Raw genomic sequence first — 14,258 nt, 5'->3', positions numbered from 1 at the left:
CATTTTCAAACTGACCACACAGTAATTAAAGGAATACAAATGAATAAATTATTGTAAGAGTAGAAAGTTTTAAGCTCGTCTTCTTCTCCACATCCGTGACATCTCCCTCTCTCTTTCTCGCTTTTTCAGCATTCACACTGCTGCACGTTTACAGTCTGCAACTCCTTATATCTTCAGCTTTGCTCTTCAAACCCGAAACCTGTCTGAATTGGCTCCTCTGATCCAGATTTCACACTTTAGTTCTCCACACTCTAGACCAGACATCTGAAAGTAATTTTATATTATTGGCCACGAACAATAATTGTTTGTGCTAATAGTTAAATGGCCATTGTTAAAATGTGCACTAGTCAATTTAACATTTATGGCTTATTAATACTTCAGTATTGATACCGGGACACTACTGGCTTCTGACCCCTTACCCCTGCTGGGCAAATGGCCACCCCTCCATGAGCCTGGTTCTGCTGGGAGTCCTTCCCACTGTCACTAAAGCGCCTCTCTCAAAGGGGATCAGTGGGTATAATAAACATTGAACACATTACCAATCTAAGTAAATGTATTTCTAAGGCATAAAAGTCATGACTCCAGCTCAAATAAGCATGATTTAGAAAGCAACCCCGCCACTTAGTGCAAATTAATGTCAGCTGGTTCAGTCCCCGCAGATGGCCTATATAAAGGTCTCTCCAAAAAACAAGGTGTCACACAAGAAACATCTTTTGATGGGTAAAAATAAGCTCTCTCAAGATGTTTGTAACCTTATTACTGTAAAACGTGATGATAGCATCGTGCCAGAAGAATTTCTAAAGGCCAAAATGTGAAAGTGGAAAGAACATCATTTCAACCTAAACCAGCCACAACCAGGTGCTCCGCACAAGATTTCAAACAGAGGCGTGAAAAGAATTATCAGAAGAGTTGTCCAAGCGCCAAGAACCACTTGAGCCAGAATCAATAGTTACAATTGTTTCAAAGAAAACCATCAATAATGCACTAAACCACCAAGGCCTGTATGCTTGCTCACCATGCAAGACTCCACTGATTGCATGGTGCAAAAGGCATGTTGAAGTGTGTTTAAAGTTTGCTGAAAAAGATGGAGGCAAGTCTGTTTAATCCTGGGAGAATTTAGTCTGGTATGATGGGACCAAAATTGAACATCATGGTTTGGGGCTGTTTTTCACCACACAGCACTGGCACGCTTCATGTAATTGAAGGAAGGATTAATGAAAAAAATGACTGAGATGTTATTTAAAAAGACAAAAAAACCCAACATAAAAACGCAGCTGCCATCTACCAGGGTTATGATAAAAAAATGAAACAAGGTTTGCGGTATTAAGTATTACTTTCCAGAAAACCTAGCAAGGTGCATATGTCTCATTGCCCCTTGTTTATTGACAGTTTTGTGTTCATCACTTTTTCTCTGCTAGCTCATACTCAGCTAAGCCCAGTATTCCTAGCCTCCTGGCACTTGTTGATCATTTTCCACTTTGATGTGAAATATCACCACAACGTGAGACGTGCGACAGACATTGCTGCATTGGCTTGTCCTGTTACTTTTTACAGAGACATGAGAGTGATTGGAAGGGCTGCTAAAAACTGTTAAGTATTATGCTTTTTTTTTTTTTTTAATCAGTTCATGATGTGGTCTCTTCTGCAGCTCTTTCCTGTGTGATCGTCGCCATGGCTACAGTAGTGACAACCATCACTGGCCTCTCCACCTCTGCCATTGCCACCAATGGATTTGTAAGGGGAGGTATGTTTTACTTGACTGAATGACTGACTTTGCATGACTGACTTTGCATGACTGAACTTTTGCTAACACTCCCTGCTATTTTCAGGTGGAGCATATTACCTGATTTCAAGAAGTCTTGGCCCAGAGTTTGGAGGCTCTATTGGTCTTATCTTTGCCTTTGCCAATGCAGTGGCTGTTGCCATGTATGTGGTGGGCTTTGCTGAGACTGTTGTGGAACTTCTGATTGTAAGTCTATTAGGATTTCACATTGAATTCAAGAAAGCTGCTAATTATGGCTGATCAGTGATCAGCAGGAGTGGGTTGTCCTGGCATCATTGAGAGAGAAAAGCACATATCAAAACACTGTTTGCTGATTATTGTCATTCAATTTACCAAGTCCTTGTATTGTATCTCAGGGTATGGATGCCGTCATGACAGATGAAGTCAACGATATCAGAATAATTGGCACCATTACAATAATCATTCTTCTGGGCATCTCTGTAGCAGGAATGGAGTGGGAGGCCAAGGTATGCACAACATCCCAATTCATAGAAACTTACACCTATATGAAACTACATAAAACATGAATGTAGCCAAAGTAGTGACACTCACTGGTTGTAAAATTTGTTTTTTATAAAGACTTAAGTTCGGTCTTATTGTGTGCATGTGTGATTGTGTTGGTGTTGGGAGGTGGGGGGTCCACACAAAAATCAAAATTTGAAGGTAACACGAAAATCTTCAGTTTACTTTGTTGGCAAGCTGTTGGCAAGTTTGGCAAGCTAAACCAATACAGGATTACACTCCAAAATTTGGCAACTTAGAAAGCTGGAAAATGTTTGTAATTCTGTTGCTGCTTACTCTAGTGATCTCATACTGCCTTCATGGGGTGTTTTGTTTTTTTGTCCTTTGGGTTTTTTTTCCCCCTCTAAACTGAACAAGCCCATGTTGGTGCATGATGTGCCCGTGTGCTTGCCTCTGTTCCAATGTTGTTAATTTTGCTTGATGCTGGAAAGCTTTTAGAGTGAGTTTTTCAAAGCATGGCAGCCAAAAACGGTTTTATTGCTATATTTGTGTTATTGCTGTGTAGGGTCTTTATCTTACAACATAAAGTATCTTGAGACACGAGTTGTTGTAAGTTGGTGCTATATAAATAAAACTGAATTGCACTGAATTTTACTATGAAGGCTGTGGTAACTTGGAATCGGTACATTGCAATCCCAAATACTGAAGACACCAAATCATCCCAGACCAATGTTTACATGAGACTCGGACAACCCTGCAGATATACTACAGGTGTAGTCGATTTAACTACTACACATTAATACACTGGTTTTAATTGCTTCCTATAGGCCCAGATCTTCTTACTCGTCGTCCTTGTCACAGCCATCTTCAACTATTTCATTGGAAGCTTCATTCCTATGAAGTCAAAGGAAGCTAAGGGATTCTTGGGCTATGATGGTAGGACGTTTGTTTGTTTGTTTGTTAAAAAATAATATAAGAAACACCTCATAAATCTGAGGGCTCATGTTGGCTTTTACACTGCTGTGTCACAGTTGGCCTTTGATCTTTTTTCTGTCAGCTTCAATAATGTGGGAGAACATGGGTCCAGACTTCCGAGGAGAGACGTTCTTCTCTGTGTTTGCCATCTTTTTCCCCGCCGCCACTGGTATTCTGGCTGGAGCCAACATTTCAGGAGACCTTGCTGTAAGTCATGTGCAACCATGTGATGAATGTTGATATAGTGTCAAACCAAGTAAAGGTTTACTTTGTAGATTGTACTGTGCAGGTGAATATGACTATGCTTCCACTGATTAAGGCTGTTGAGACGGAACTCATAGCGTTGAATTGGCTGTAGGATTTGATGTACTCATCTTAAAGCCTTGTATCCAGTTATATATTGTAATCTTAAAATGTTGTTGTGGTTGGTTGTTGCAGGACCCACAGATGGCCATCCCCAAAGGGACCCTTCTAGCCATATTAATCACAGGGATAGTCTACCTGGGTGTTGCTATTTCAACAGGTGGTGTATAGTACCTGCATTTTTCCAAGGTTGTCACATCCTTTTTAAATACAAAATCTAATATGTGGATAATACTTTTTAAAAACTAGGCTCCTGTATTTTGAGAGATGCCAGTGGAAATGTGAATGACACAATCAGTTCTCACCTCATGGCAAACTGCTCCACTGCTGCCTGCAAATTTGGCTATGACTTCTCTACCTGCAAGAATGAGGATACCTGCCGCTATGGACTGCATAGGGACTTCCAGGTATCAAATAAGTGTAAAAGAATATGAATATTACAAAACAACTGTATCAGAACATGAATGTTAATGGTTTTTTAATGTAGACATCTAACTTTTCAATTTACATGTAATCTTTTGTTCAGGTTATGAGCCTTGTTTCTGGTTTTGGGCCCATCATCACTGCTGGCATCTTCTCTGCCACTCTATCCTCAGCACTGGCCTCTTTAGTTAGTGCACCTAAAGTTTTTCAGGTAAGATCAGATCCAAGCTTTAAAGTACTGTATATAATAAATTGCAGTATTGAGTGATGGAAAAATGTAAATGATTTAATTAGGTTTTCTTATAGCGTTTGATTATAAACAGCTTAAACTCCAGTGAGACAACACAAAGGCTTTTGTTTCCGCAGGCTTTGTGTAAGGACAACATCTATCCTGGCCTGCAAATGTTTGCCAAAGGCTACGGCAAGAACAATGAACCCCTACGAGGATACATCCTGACCTTCGGTATCGGTCTGGCCTTTATCCTCATTGGTATGGCTTCACTCATTGCTTGCTCGCTGGTTGCTTTTCATACTTGATCACATACAACCGTACAAAAATATTAGCTGGAAAGTAAGAGCACCGTGGTTCTCAGAACCCTTGTTCTCTTTTGTGAGAACCGGTGTTTTCACGCAGTGTTTGTTCTAAACAGAAAAAACCCACGTTGGTGCATGCTGTACTGTGCCCTTGCCTAAGGGACATTTAGAATGATGTCATGATACTAGAATTTTAATCACGATATCTATACCCAGAAAAATACTCTATACCAAAGGGAGACTTTTGACCCCATGCTGAAACAGAAGAACTAATGGCCAAGAAGTCATTTCTTAAAAAAGTTATGTTGTCAGCTTTCTAAAATACAGCAAGTAAAATAGATAAATAAGTAAATGTATTTCTAAAGGTGCTATTGACACGATGTTCTCATCAGGTGTTGGTGACAAACCATCCAATCCACACTTTCAAAGAAACCCTGTGTGATCTCCAAGTATTAAAGCCGCTTACTGAAATTTGTTTAATACTTCAAACCAAGCCTTTGTTGGCGATGACAGCTTCAAGATGCCTCCTGTATGGGAAAGCTAGTCGTAGGCATGGCTCAGATGTGATTTTTGGCCCATTCTTTTCACACAGTCTTCTTTGTATGTTTGGATTGGATGGGTTGTTGCCAATATCTGGTGAGATTTCATGTCAGTAGCACCTTTATTTACTTTGAAAACTGGTGATGTGTTCAATACTTGTTTTACCCCCTTTATTTGAGTTTAGGTTTTAAAACCTGACGAGTCTAAATATTGTAATTATTGTAGAAGAAGAACATCATGGAAAACTTTCAAATGAACCTTGGATAACGTGTAGTATTAGTTATGCTAAAATAAATATAATGAAACAGAGGGCTTGATGTGAAAAGGATTGAACCAGCAAACAATAGAATAAGACACATAATGATAACACAGTGTAATAAATTGTTGTAAAATGGTTACATTTTACGTCTTGTCCACATCTGCGACCTCTTGAGCGGACCTGGAGGGCCTCTCTCATCCAGCACTCACACTGCTCAGCCCCAGTCTGCAGCTGTATATTGGCACCTCCCCCTCTGTAGGCCTGAAACCCACCTGATTCAGCTGCTCTGCTCCACATTTCATTCTTTGTTTGCTTGAACTGATACAGAACCAGGGTCATTACTGTCCTCTGAAATTCATCCTAAAGTGTTGTCAGTTTTATGAACATGGCAACTGGTCTAAAATTTGACAATAACTCTTGTCTGTAGTTTTTGTTTGTTTGTTTTATTGCAAGCTCCTAATAAAAACACTTTTACAGACCAGTGAACTAAATTAATATTGATACAACGGCTGTTGAAAACTTTACCTTTTTAGATGCCTAAATATTTAAGATTTTACAGTAATGGCGCACTGCATGACCACATGCTGGAGTCAGCAGCAGCCGATATGTTCACTGTCTTCATCCTGAGAGTTTGAGTGTTTATTCAAAGGGTTTTGTTTTGTTTTTTTGTTTGTTTGTTTTTTTTGACTGGACATAAAATCACAGGTGAAATTTTTAACTTTTCTGAGTTGACTGGTGCTTTTCTTCTTGCAGCTGAGCTGAACACTATTGCACCCATTATCTCCAACTTTTTCTTGGCATCATATGCCTTGATCAACTTCTCCGTGTTCCATGCATCACTGGCTAACTCACCAGGTAAGATCAGTACATTTAGAAATGGGAGAATCTAAGCATAATAAAGTTCTTGATCAACATATTAAGACAATAGAGGAAGTTATTGTCATCCTAATCCAGACTGTAAAAAGGAAGCCTTCATGTCATTAGGTATAATGTTGTGTTTTTTAAAAACCAGTTACTGGTTTTCAATGAGACTGTCCTGATGTGTGTCTCATAAGAGAGGTCATTCACACTGATGACATACCAGAGGTTAGGTGGTTGAATACATTTAGGCTTAGAAGTTGATGCATCTTAGACAAAGAAAATTCAATTTGGACAGTTGATCATAAATATAGAAAGCATATTGTCATTAATCTCCTAAGACCCAAACTCTTCCACTGCATGCATTGTTAATCTCTCTTTGATATTTGGACATATTGGGGCCTGATGAATGTAAAAACAAAGAATTAACAGATTTTTTTTTTTTTTTTTGCCTTATTTTTGTTTTTAAGAAAAATGAGAGCCACATATGAGCATATTCGTTTAAAATTTTGATAGAACAGGAGCAGTATAATGTCCTCGTAAGTGGATATCAGGCCCTTGTAGAGCAAAATTCAGTATTTTGGTCTAAATAACCCAAAATGTGATGATGAGGTTAATGTTGTAACTATATTGGGACAGTACTGTTACACAAGAAGGTAGGTGATGTCTGTTTCCTCTAATGTTAGTCTTTGTCAACCACAAAGGGCTAGCCAAATGAAAGTTGTTTTTAGACTATTTACCTCCACTTGTCTGAAAGAAGAACCTCAGTTAAAGTCAAAAATCTCAAACTGCCCAGAATGGGAGATTTTCAAAAATGGCTGATACTCATGTTCTTGTTTTTACTTCTTATTTCTCTACAGTAATCCATCTATATGATGCAGTCTTTTAGTATTTGTGGAAAAAGTGTGTGGTATATCTGATGTGTTACCTGTTAAGATTAGTAACCATAAATCTTAGGTGGGATAAGATGGTCTCCTGCTCCCTTGGTACCCATCTCTCTATTCTAGTGACTAAAGTGTCAGAAATGCATACAAAACTGAACAAATAGATTCAGCTACTGATAAGGGAAAGTTCTCTTTTTTTTTTTTTTTAAACTAACTTTGGTGAAGTCACACTTTGTAGACTGATGACAAATTCAGTGATGCGTCTGGCTGTAGCTCAGGAGGTAGAGCAGGTCATTTACTAACTGGAAGGTTAGTGGCTCGATCCCTGGCTGCTCCAGTTTGCAATTTTTGGGCAAGATACCGACTCAAAGTTGCTGTCCAATGTATCCATCGGAATAAGAATATGTGTGAATGTTAGTTAGAAAGCACTTGCATAGGGGGGAAAAAAGCCCAGGGGGCGAGTTGTATAAAGCACTTTCAGTGATCATGTAGAGTAGAAATGTTCCATATACGAATCAGTTCATTTACCATTTATTGATGGCGTATATTGAGTTCTTTGCTTCCCCCTCTCTCTACACCCTCTCCTCTCTCTACACCCCCTCATCCCTCTCTCTCTCTCTCTCACTCACACACACACACACACACACACACACACACACACACACACACACACACACACACACACACACACACAGACAAACCAAAGCCTTAGCAGAACTGCAGGTACAGATTATTTTTCTCTTTCCAATTCCTCCAGCAGGTCATAAAATTACATGGACCTAAATGGTACATGACTCATTTAGCGAGTACAGAAACAGTATGATGGTGTAATAGATTTCTCTCTTTGGAACACAAACATTACTTTCAGTTCAGGGCCAATTACTTTCTCATTTCTGGGACTCCTAAAGTCCCTTCATAGACTCAGGAACGACACTGTCAATGTACCCTTTATGTCCTGTTTTTTAAAGACTCTGTCATTGTGTAACCAAACACACACCAACTGTATTCCATCACTAAAATCCCACTATTCTAGTTACTGTACTGTCCAATGAATGAATATGGTCCCTAATGTCTCGTATAACTTCTAGTAGACTGTCAACTCATTCTTTAACCCAAACATATGCCTAGATCCATCTGAAACATTATCCCTCCTCTCTAACAGCAATATTGACCGTTTTATAATAAGCTTCTTTAAATGGAGGCTGACTCAACGTTTCCTGTTCTTTAACCTCCCACATTGCTGGTCTTATTTAATTTGTTCCCAGCTGAAGTGTCTGAAAAAGAATTTCTACTCAGCCTTAACTGAATTTAATTCAGTTTTCAGTTCTAATTTTTGCACATAATACCTAAACTGTATCAAATGCAATCAAAAAGTTTTGTGACTGCTCCAATAAAAAGCAAAAGCCCTTGTCACCTTGTACCCTGATACAGTGACTGATGCAGTCAGTCCTACTGCTTTACTTGAAGTGCTCAGCGGTACCATCTGGATCTCCTTCACCATGTCAGAATTGCTTTTGACCTGATGAGCCTTCTTTGGTTTTGACTGCAGATCCACCCACTAAGGGCTGCTCTGGGGTCTAACATAACTAGACCCAACTCTTCTTACCAGTGATGAAGAATCTTGAGTTGCTTTTAAAGTAAATGCTCGTAGAATTCAACACAATGGTTCTTTTGCTCTCATGTTATGAATTACAAATGCACCAATGCAAATAGTCACAACAAGAATAACATAAGCTTTCATTGTCATTGCCAAAGGTCATGTTTCATGCACACGACCATGTTCATACCCAGCTGGAGCAGTTATGGAACTTTTTGTTTGCACCTTATATGTGACTAGCACTGTTTGTGTGGCATTTTAAATGTATTTTGCTATTTTGTGACTAATTTACATCGATGTTACAGGCTGGAGACCTAGCTTCAAATACTACAACATGTGGGTTTCCCTTGCTGGAGCCATTCTCTGCTGTGGGGTGATGTTTGTCATCAACTGGGCAGCTGCCCTTCTTACAAATGTCATTGTTATGGCTCTGTATATCTATGTCAGTCACAAGAAGCCAGGTGAGTTGGAGAGCACGCCAAATTTGGCCAAAAATTCCTCACTTTTTTTATGGAGTAAAATAATTACCAAGTACCAATATGATATAAGAATTATATATTGGTTGTCATTTAGTTAAGCTGAGTTTTATTAATGTAGCACCAGTTCACAACGACAGTTGTCTCAAGACACTAGAGAGAAGGTAAGATGACAGTTAACCATGATTTAAGATAACATGCTGTGAAGTATTTTGATAATAAGCAGTGTTCTGTCCACAGTATGGTGTTTAGCCCTAACCTGCCTATGGTTTCTCCTCCATGTTCTGTTAAAGATTTTTCTTTTTAAAAAGGAATTTCTCTTTCCCACTCTCGCCAAGTGTCTGCTGATAGGGCGTCTTATAGGAATTTTGTAATTTTTTTTGTATTCTTGTATTAATGTAGGTCTCAATTTACAATATAAAGCACCTTGAGGCAAATGTTGTTTTGATTTTGTGCTGTATAAATACAATTTTATTGTATTGAATTCATTTGCATAAGGAATATGTTGCATTAAATTGATTGGTTAATTTAAAAGTCCCTGCACACCTCAGTCTTTTATGGAACCTCTACATATCTCTGGCTTTTTCCAAAAATGTTGAGGTGTTTATGGTTTACCTTTAGTGTGAAATTTGCAAACAGAAATAATATAAGTTCATAAATCAGGTGGACAGTAGTGTAGTGGTTAGTGGTTTTTACCTTTCAGCAAGGAATCTTGGTTTGTGCTCAATCATCCAGGTAAGGAAATTCCAGAAAATTGATTCTTTTTATCTGGATGTTGCGTGTTCAATGGGAGAAACGTTTCACTACTCATCCAAGTGAGTTCTTCGGTCTTGACTGACTGCGGATTTCCCTAATGGCTATAAATTATTATTATACATTTGCACAACGATGAAAATTTGCAGCACTGACTAACAGTGAGACAGTTTCGTGATCATTAATATGCAAAGAGTTGGAAGTTGGGGAATGGCTGCAATCATAGCATTGTAAGATGCTACAGTAAAGACTGAGCCCCATCCCTACAGACACAGCCATGAGGGAAGCTGAAGAACATCATATCAAAAAGGCCCTGAGCAAATGTAGCTATCCCAGCTGATATATGTTAAATGTACCTAAAGAATGCTCCAAGTGATCCAGGAGAGAAGAAAGGCAAATTGTTTCTCAAACTGAAAATGCTACATCCAGATGAACAGAATCAACTTTCTGGGATGTCAGCCAAGAAGGTTCTGGTTTTGAATCCATAATCTGAGTGGGGCAGCTCTTTAAACTAAAAGCTGGCTATACAGTTCTAAACACACCTGTGAGAACACTCAGTTTGACATGCAGCTACACATACACTAGGCCTTTTCACTGACGTTAACACCACATGGGTCAGGTAGCCTTTAGTCCAGCAATCTGACCCATAAACACACTTGCTAACTCCACTGTGTTTCTGCCTGCATGTGTCCTCCATTCCAGATGTGAACTGGGGCTCATCAACCCAGGCTTTGACCTACCACCAGGCCCTGACCCACACTCTGCACCTTAGTGGAGTGGAGGACCACATCAAGAATTTCAGGTACCAAACACAAACGTGATTGAGCTGAACCATTCTTGCCTGCAAGTGTAGATGGCATCTGAGTTATGGAAGCACAATATTATTACTCACCATGCTTGATAAACACTCAAGCTCGGTCCACATATAAAGCGATTGCTTGGTAGCTCTCGGTTGGATGCTTATGGACATCTGGTTATGTTATCCTCTAATCTATTTTTCCCCAACGTCATGTTAGTTGATGGGTTTTCTTCATTCCCAAAGTCTCTTTAAACTTCTGTCAATTGTTTATCGTCGTGTTGTGCTAGGTTTAGCTCAGCTGCTATGCTCGATTTATGCTCACATCGTTGCGAGTGCCATGCAGTGATTTTGACGTTGCACCATGTGTCGCAATCTTTGTGGTTCTTCAGCCAGTCGTTCACCTCTGGATTTTTGCAGCCTGAGAAGAACAAAATTTGACATGATAATAACTTAGCCTTAGTGTTTCATGCAACAATTTAAATAATTTACCATCATATGGGGAAAAAGTAGAGACTTTGTGGAGGGGGAGATGATTAATTTTCAAATGTATTGAAATGTATTGAGTATATTTATATATGCGGCCTCATGTTGTGTGCATGTGTTCATTCTCTTAAAGCTTGCACATGTAACAAATTGGCTCAGTAATTGTTTTGTGGATTTACTGCAAATTTCTCATGGCAGAAAACCAAGCAGTAGTTTAAAAGGATGAATCTTCAAAATTCAAGAATTTGTTTTGTTCCTCTGAAGTTGTTCTTGCCTCTGTATTGTGTCCAATAATCCTATCATGCTAACATATTTGCTTTGATGTTCATTGCTCTGCTTCTGGTGTCTGACTGTATATGGGTGTGGGTGTTTGTGTGTTAAGAAGACTAAAGGTTACTGGGAAGGTCAAATGAAAAGTTGGCTACACATAAAGCATAAAATCAAAATATGGCGTCCCTTCTCTGCTTTTATAGATGTGGTAAAGGATGATGCAGATGCAGACTTGGTGGATGTTTTCTCTCATATGTGTCTTTTTGCAGACCCCAGTGTTTGGTGATGACTGGTTATCCCAACTCTCGTCCTGCCCTTCTGGATCTGGTCCACAGTTTCACCAAGAATGTAGGCATGATGATCTGCGGCCATATTCGCACGGTGAGCAGATGTCATTTGGCTTGTTTTTTGTTTTTGTTTTTTTGCTACTGATGAATTAGCTGTCAAATTGCTGTTTAAAAGTCAGTTTTTAGCTAGATTCATCCAGTTCTTCACCAAACTGTTTAAACCACATAGCACTGATTAGCAGGCAATATAAAAGAAGACTTTGATATGCTGTGGGAGCCTCTGGATTTGGTTGCATCGGTGGTTCTTAGACTGTAGGATGTGGAGCCAATGCAGGGGCAACCAGGAGAAAAATGTGAAATGTGTATAAGGTGTTTTCATATCTTGGAGAGGACATCTAATTGACATAATGCTTTCCCTGTTCCCTTGCTCTAACCATCAAAAAACCAATGCTTAACCCTAACCTCAGGTTATGGTAAGGTTGAGGCTAATTTTAACCCTGACACTAAAAGCACATTTTGAGCATCAAACACGCCTTCACACTCGTGGGTACTGGCATTTTGTCCCCATAAGTGAATGCTGGTCCCCACATGTTTAGTAGGAAGCCAATTTTCTGTCCTCAGATGCGCACACACAACCATAGAAGATCAATTTATGTACCTGCGCATTTTCCAATGTTTGTTCCAGGTGTTATGTTTATTTTTCTTGCAGGTGCAGCAGTTGGTGATACATTGTGCATTTCTATTTTTTAATCTGTCCTTTTATTTATTTGGATGGTGGTGGGGACTTTTTTTCCTTTTTCTAGAAAGCAATGAAAAACATATTCCAGTGAAGAGTTTTCGACAGCATGAAATAAACGATAGAGTACAATATGTCGTTTTAATATATCATCATATCGCACAGCCCTAATGTTGCACACAAAGCTAGTGAACGATTTGGAATAGCCTGGTCTTTTGTATTTTAAAAATAAGTACTGCAGAGTACTGAACGAAAAAGTCACAAAAGCAGGCAGAGATTCAGAGCAGGTGATTGAGCCGCACATTAAATTCTTCTGTTTAACTTTCACACATCAAAAGTTGTTGAAATTCGCATCTTTTCATCTTTGAAACTTAGATTTGTGGTCATTTGTTGTACAATACCAACACTGATAAATTTAAGGCTGTTGTTAATTTGGCCTCCTGTCTCCATAGGGCTATAGAAGACCAAACTTCAAAGAGCTTGCCACAGATCAGGCACGCTACCAACGCTGGCTGCTGAAGAACGAGACCAAAGCCTTCTACACGCCAGTGTTTGCTGAGGACCTAAAACAAGGCTGTCAGTACTTGCTTCAGGTAGGAAAACTAAATTCTATTCAGAGTTGTGTGTTTGTTCTTAACTCTTTGCACAGAAGCATTGTTCAAGTACTTTTTTTTTTTTTTTTGTGTTTGTTGGGCCGAGCCATCAATAGTAGAGGTTGGGGCATAATACTTGAACTGGTAAATGATGTTGTACATTATTGGTAAGTTTAACTAACTAATATTTCTGACAATGACTAGACCAGTCATGCAGATCCATGATTGAAACTTGAGACTTGAGGAACTTGAGAGTGGATAATATGAGTCTCCTTTAAGATTGGACTCATAACCCAAGTGAAAGGCTGAACACTGTATGGACTGAACTGTTTTTATTTCCTGCTCCACACTCATAGTTTTGCTTATTCTTTGGAAATGAGCCACATTTAAGAAATGATTAATCTGCGATTCCTGTTCCTGGTCCAATCAAGGCTGCTGGTCTTGGCCGCCTCAAGCCAAACACCCTTGTTCTGGGCTTCAAGAATGACTGGAGGGATGGGGACATGATGAATGTGGAGACTTACATCAGCATGATCCAGTAAGTAGAATAAGAGAAGAAAAGAATTATATAAAAGAAAAAACACTCTCTTCTTTCGACAAGTCTTCACTGTGTTCGATGGTACATCCGATGCTGTGGAAATTTTATACCCTCCTGCTTTGTAAGTGTTCTACAAACCGTGAATTTTTCTTTAGTACGCAACTCGGTAAATGTCAGGAAACTCCTACTAGGACAGCTGGATGTTACATAGGGCTAATCGGTCTCTGTAATTGTTGGCAGGTGTGTACAAAAGAAGACTGAATGCTGTGATTAAATCAAAAAGGTGCTTCAACAATTTTGTTGTTGACACTAATAAACTAATATTTCGTAGTTTAATGGTATGCACACACATGCAAACAGGTTATTGTACGTTTTATATTTTTCATATATTTCACCCTAACAGATTTATAAAATTTTCAGTGGTATAGGTTCTAGGTAACATAAAAGGTACAATTGGTCCATGCTGGAAGCTGCCAAGTTCTCTCACCATATTTGAATTCAGTGGCTGGGAACGATGTCTCTCTTACAACATATCCTGTTTTGTGCATGTCGCCAAACTCTTAGTACCCCAAACGTGGAGGCCAATAGAACTCAGCTGTCAGCAGGGCCATTAGAGCAGCTCGTTATAAGCTAACATTTTGCCAG

At 39.2% G+C, this 14,258-nt stretch overlaps 1 protein-coding gene across 2 annotated transcripts in view; it reads left to right on the top strand.

The window, feature by feature from the left end:
• The window catches only part of slc12a2 (solute carrier family 12 member 2), a 63,381-nt gene that overhangs the window by 28,706 nt on the left and 20,417 nt on the right, over nt 1–14,258 (top strand). For both annotated transcript variants that reach the window (XM_085280591.1, XM_085280590.1), the window contains exons 4-18: nt 1,649–1,744; nt 1,830–1,969; nt 2,140–2,250; nt 3,073–3,181; nt 3,303–3,427; nt 3,659–3,743; nt 3,833–3,990; nt 4,110–4,217; nt 4,373–4,496; nt 6,093–6,194; nt 8,984–9,139; nt 10,610–10,709; nt 11,729–11,840; nt 12,935–13,075; nt 13,507–13,613. In XM_085280591.1, coding sequence (XP_085136717.1) covers nt 1,649–1,744; nt 1,830–1,969; nt 2,140–2,250; nt 3,073–3,181; nt 3,303–3,427; nt 3,659–3,743; nt 3,833–3,990; nt 4,110–4,217; nt 4,373–4,496; nt 6,093–6,194; nt 8,984–9,139; nt 10,610–10,709; nt 11,729–11,840; nt 12,935–13,075; nt 13,507–13,613 — 1,774 coding nt within the window. The remainder of the gene's footprint in view (nt 1–1,648; nt 1,745–1,829; nt 1,970–2,139; nt 2,251–3,072; nt 3,182–3,302; nt 3,428–3,658; nt 3,744–3,832; nt 3,991–4,109; nt 4,218–4,372; nt 4,497–6,092; nt 6,195–8,983; nt 9,140–10,609; nt 10,710–11,728; nt 11,841–12,934; nt 13,076–13,506; nt 13,614–14,258) is intronic.

This window comes from Mchenga conophoros, linkage group LG7 (assembly GCF_057382185.1).
Source record: "Mchenga conophoros isolate Kocher_MC1m ecotype Shallow Benthic linkage group LG7, M_conophoros_male_GT1.1, whole genome shotgun sequence".
Classification (NCBI taxonomy): Eukaryota; Metazoa; Chordata; class Actinopteri; order Cichliformes; family Cichlidae; genus Mchenga; species Mchenga conophoros.
The sequence above is the reverse complement of the archived record's forward strand: the minus strand, read 5'-3'. Positions and strand labels throughout refer to the sequence as shown.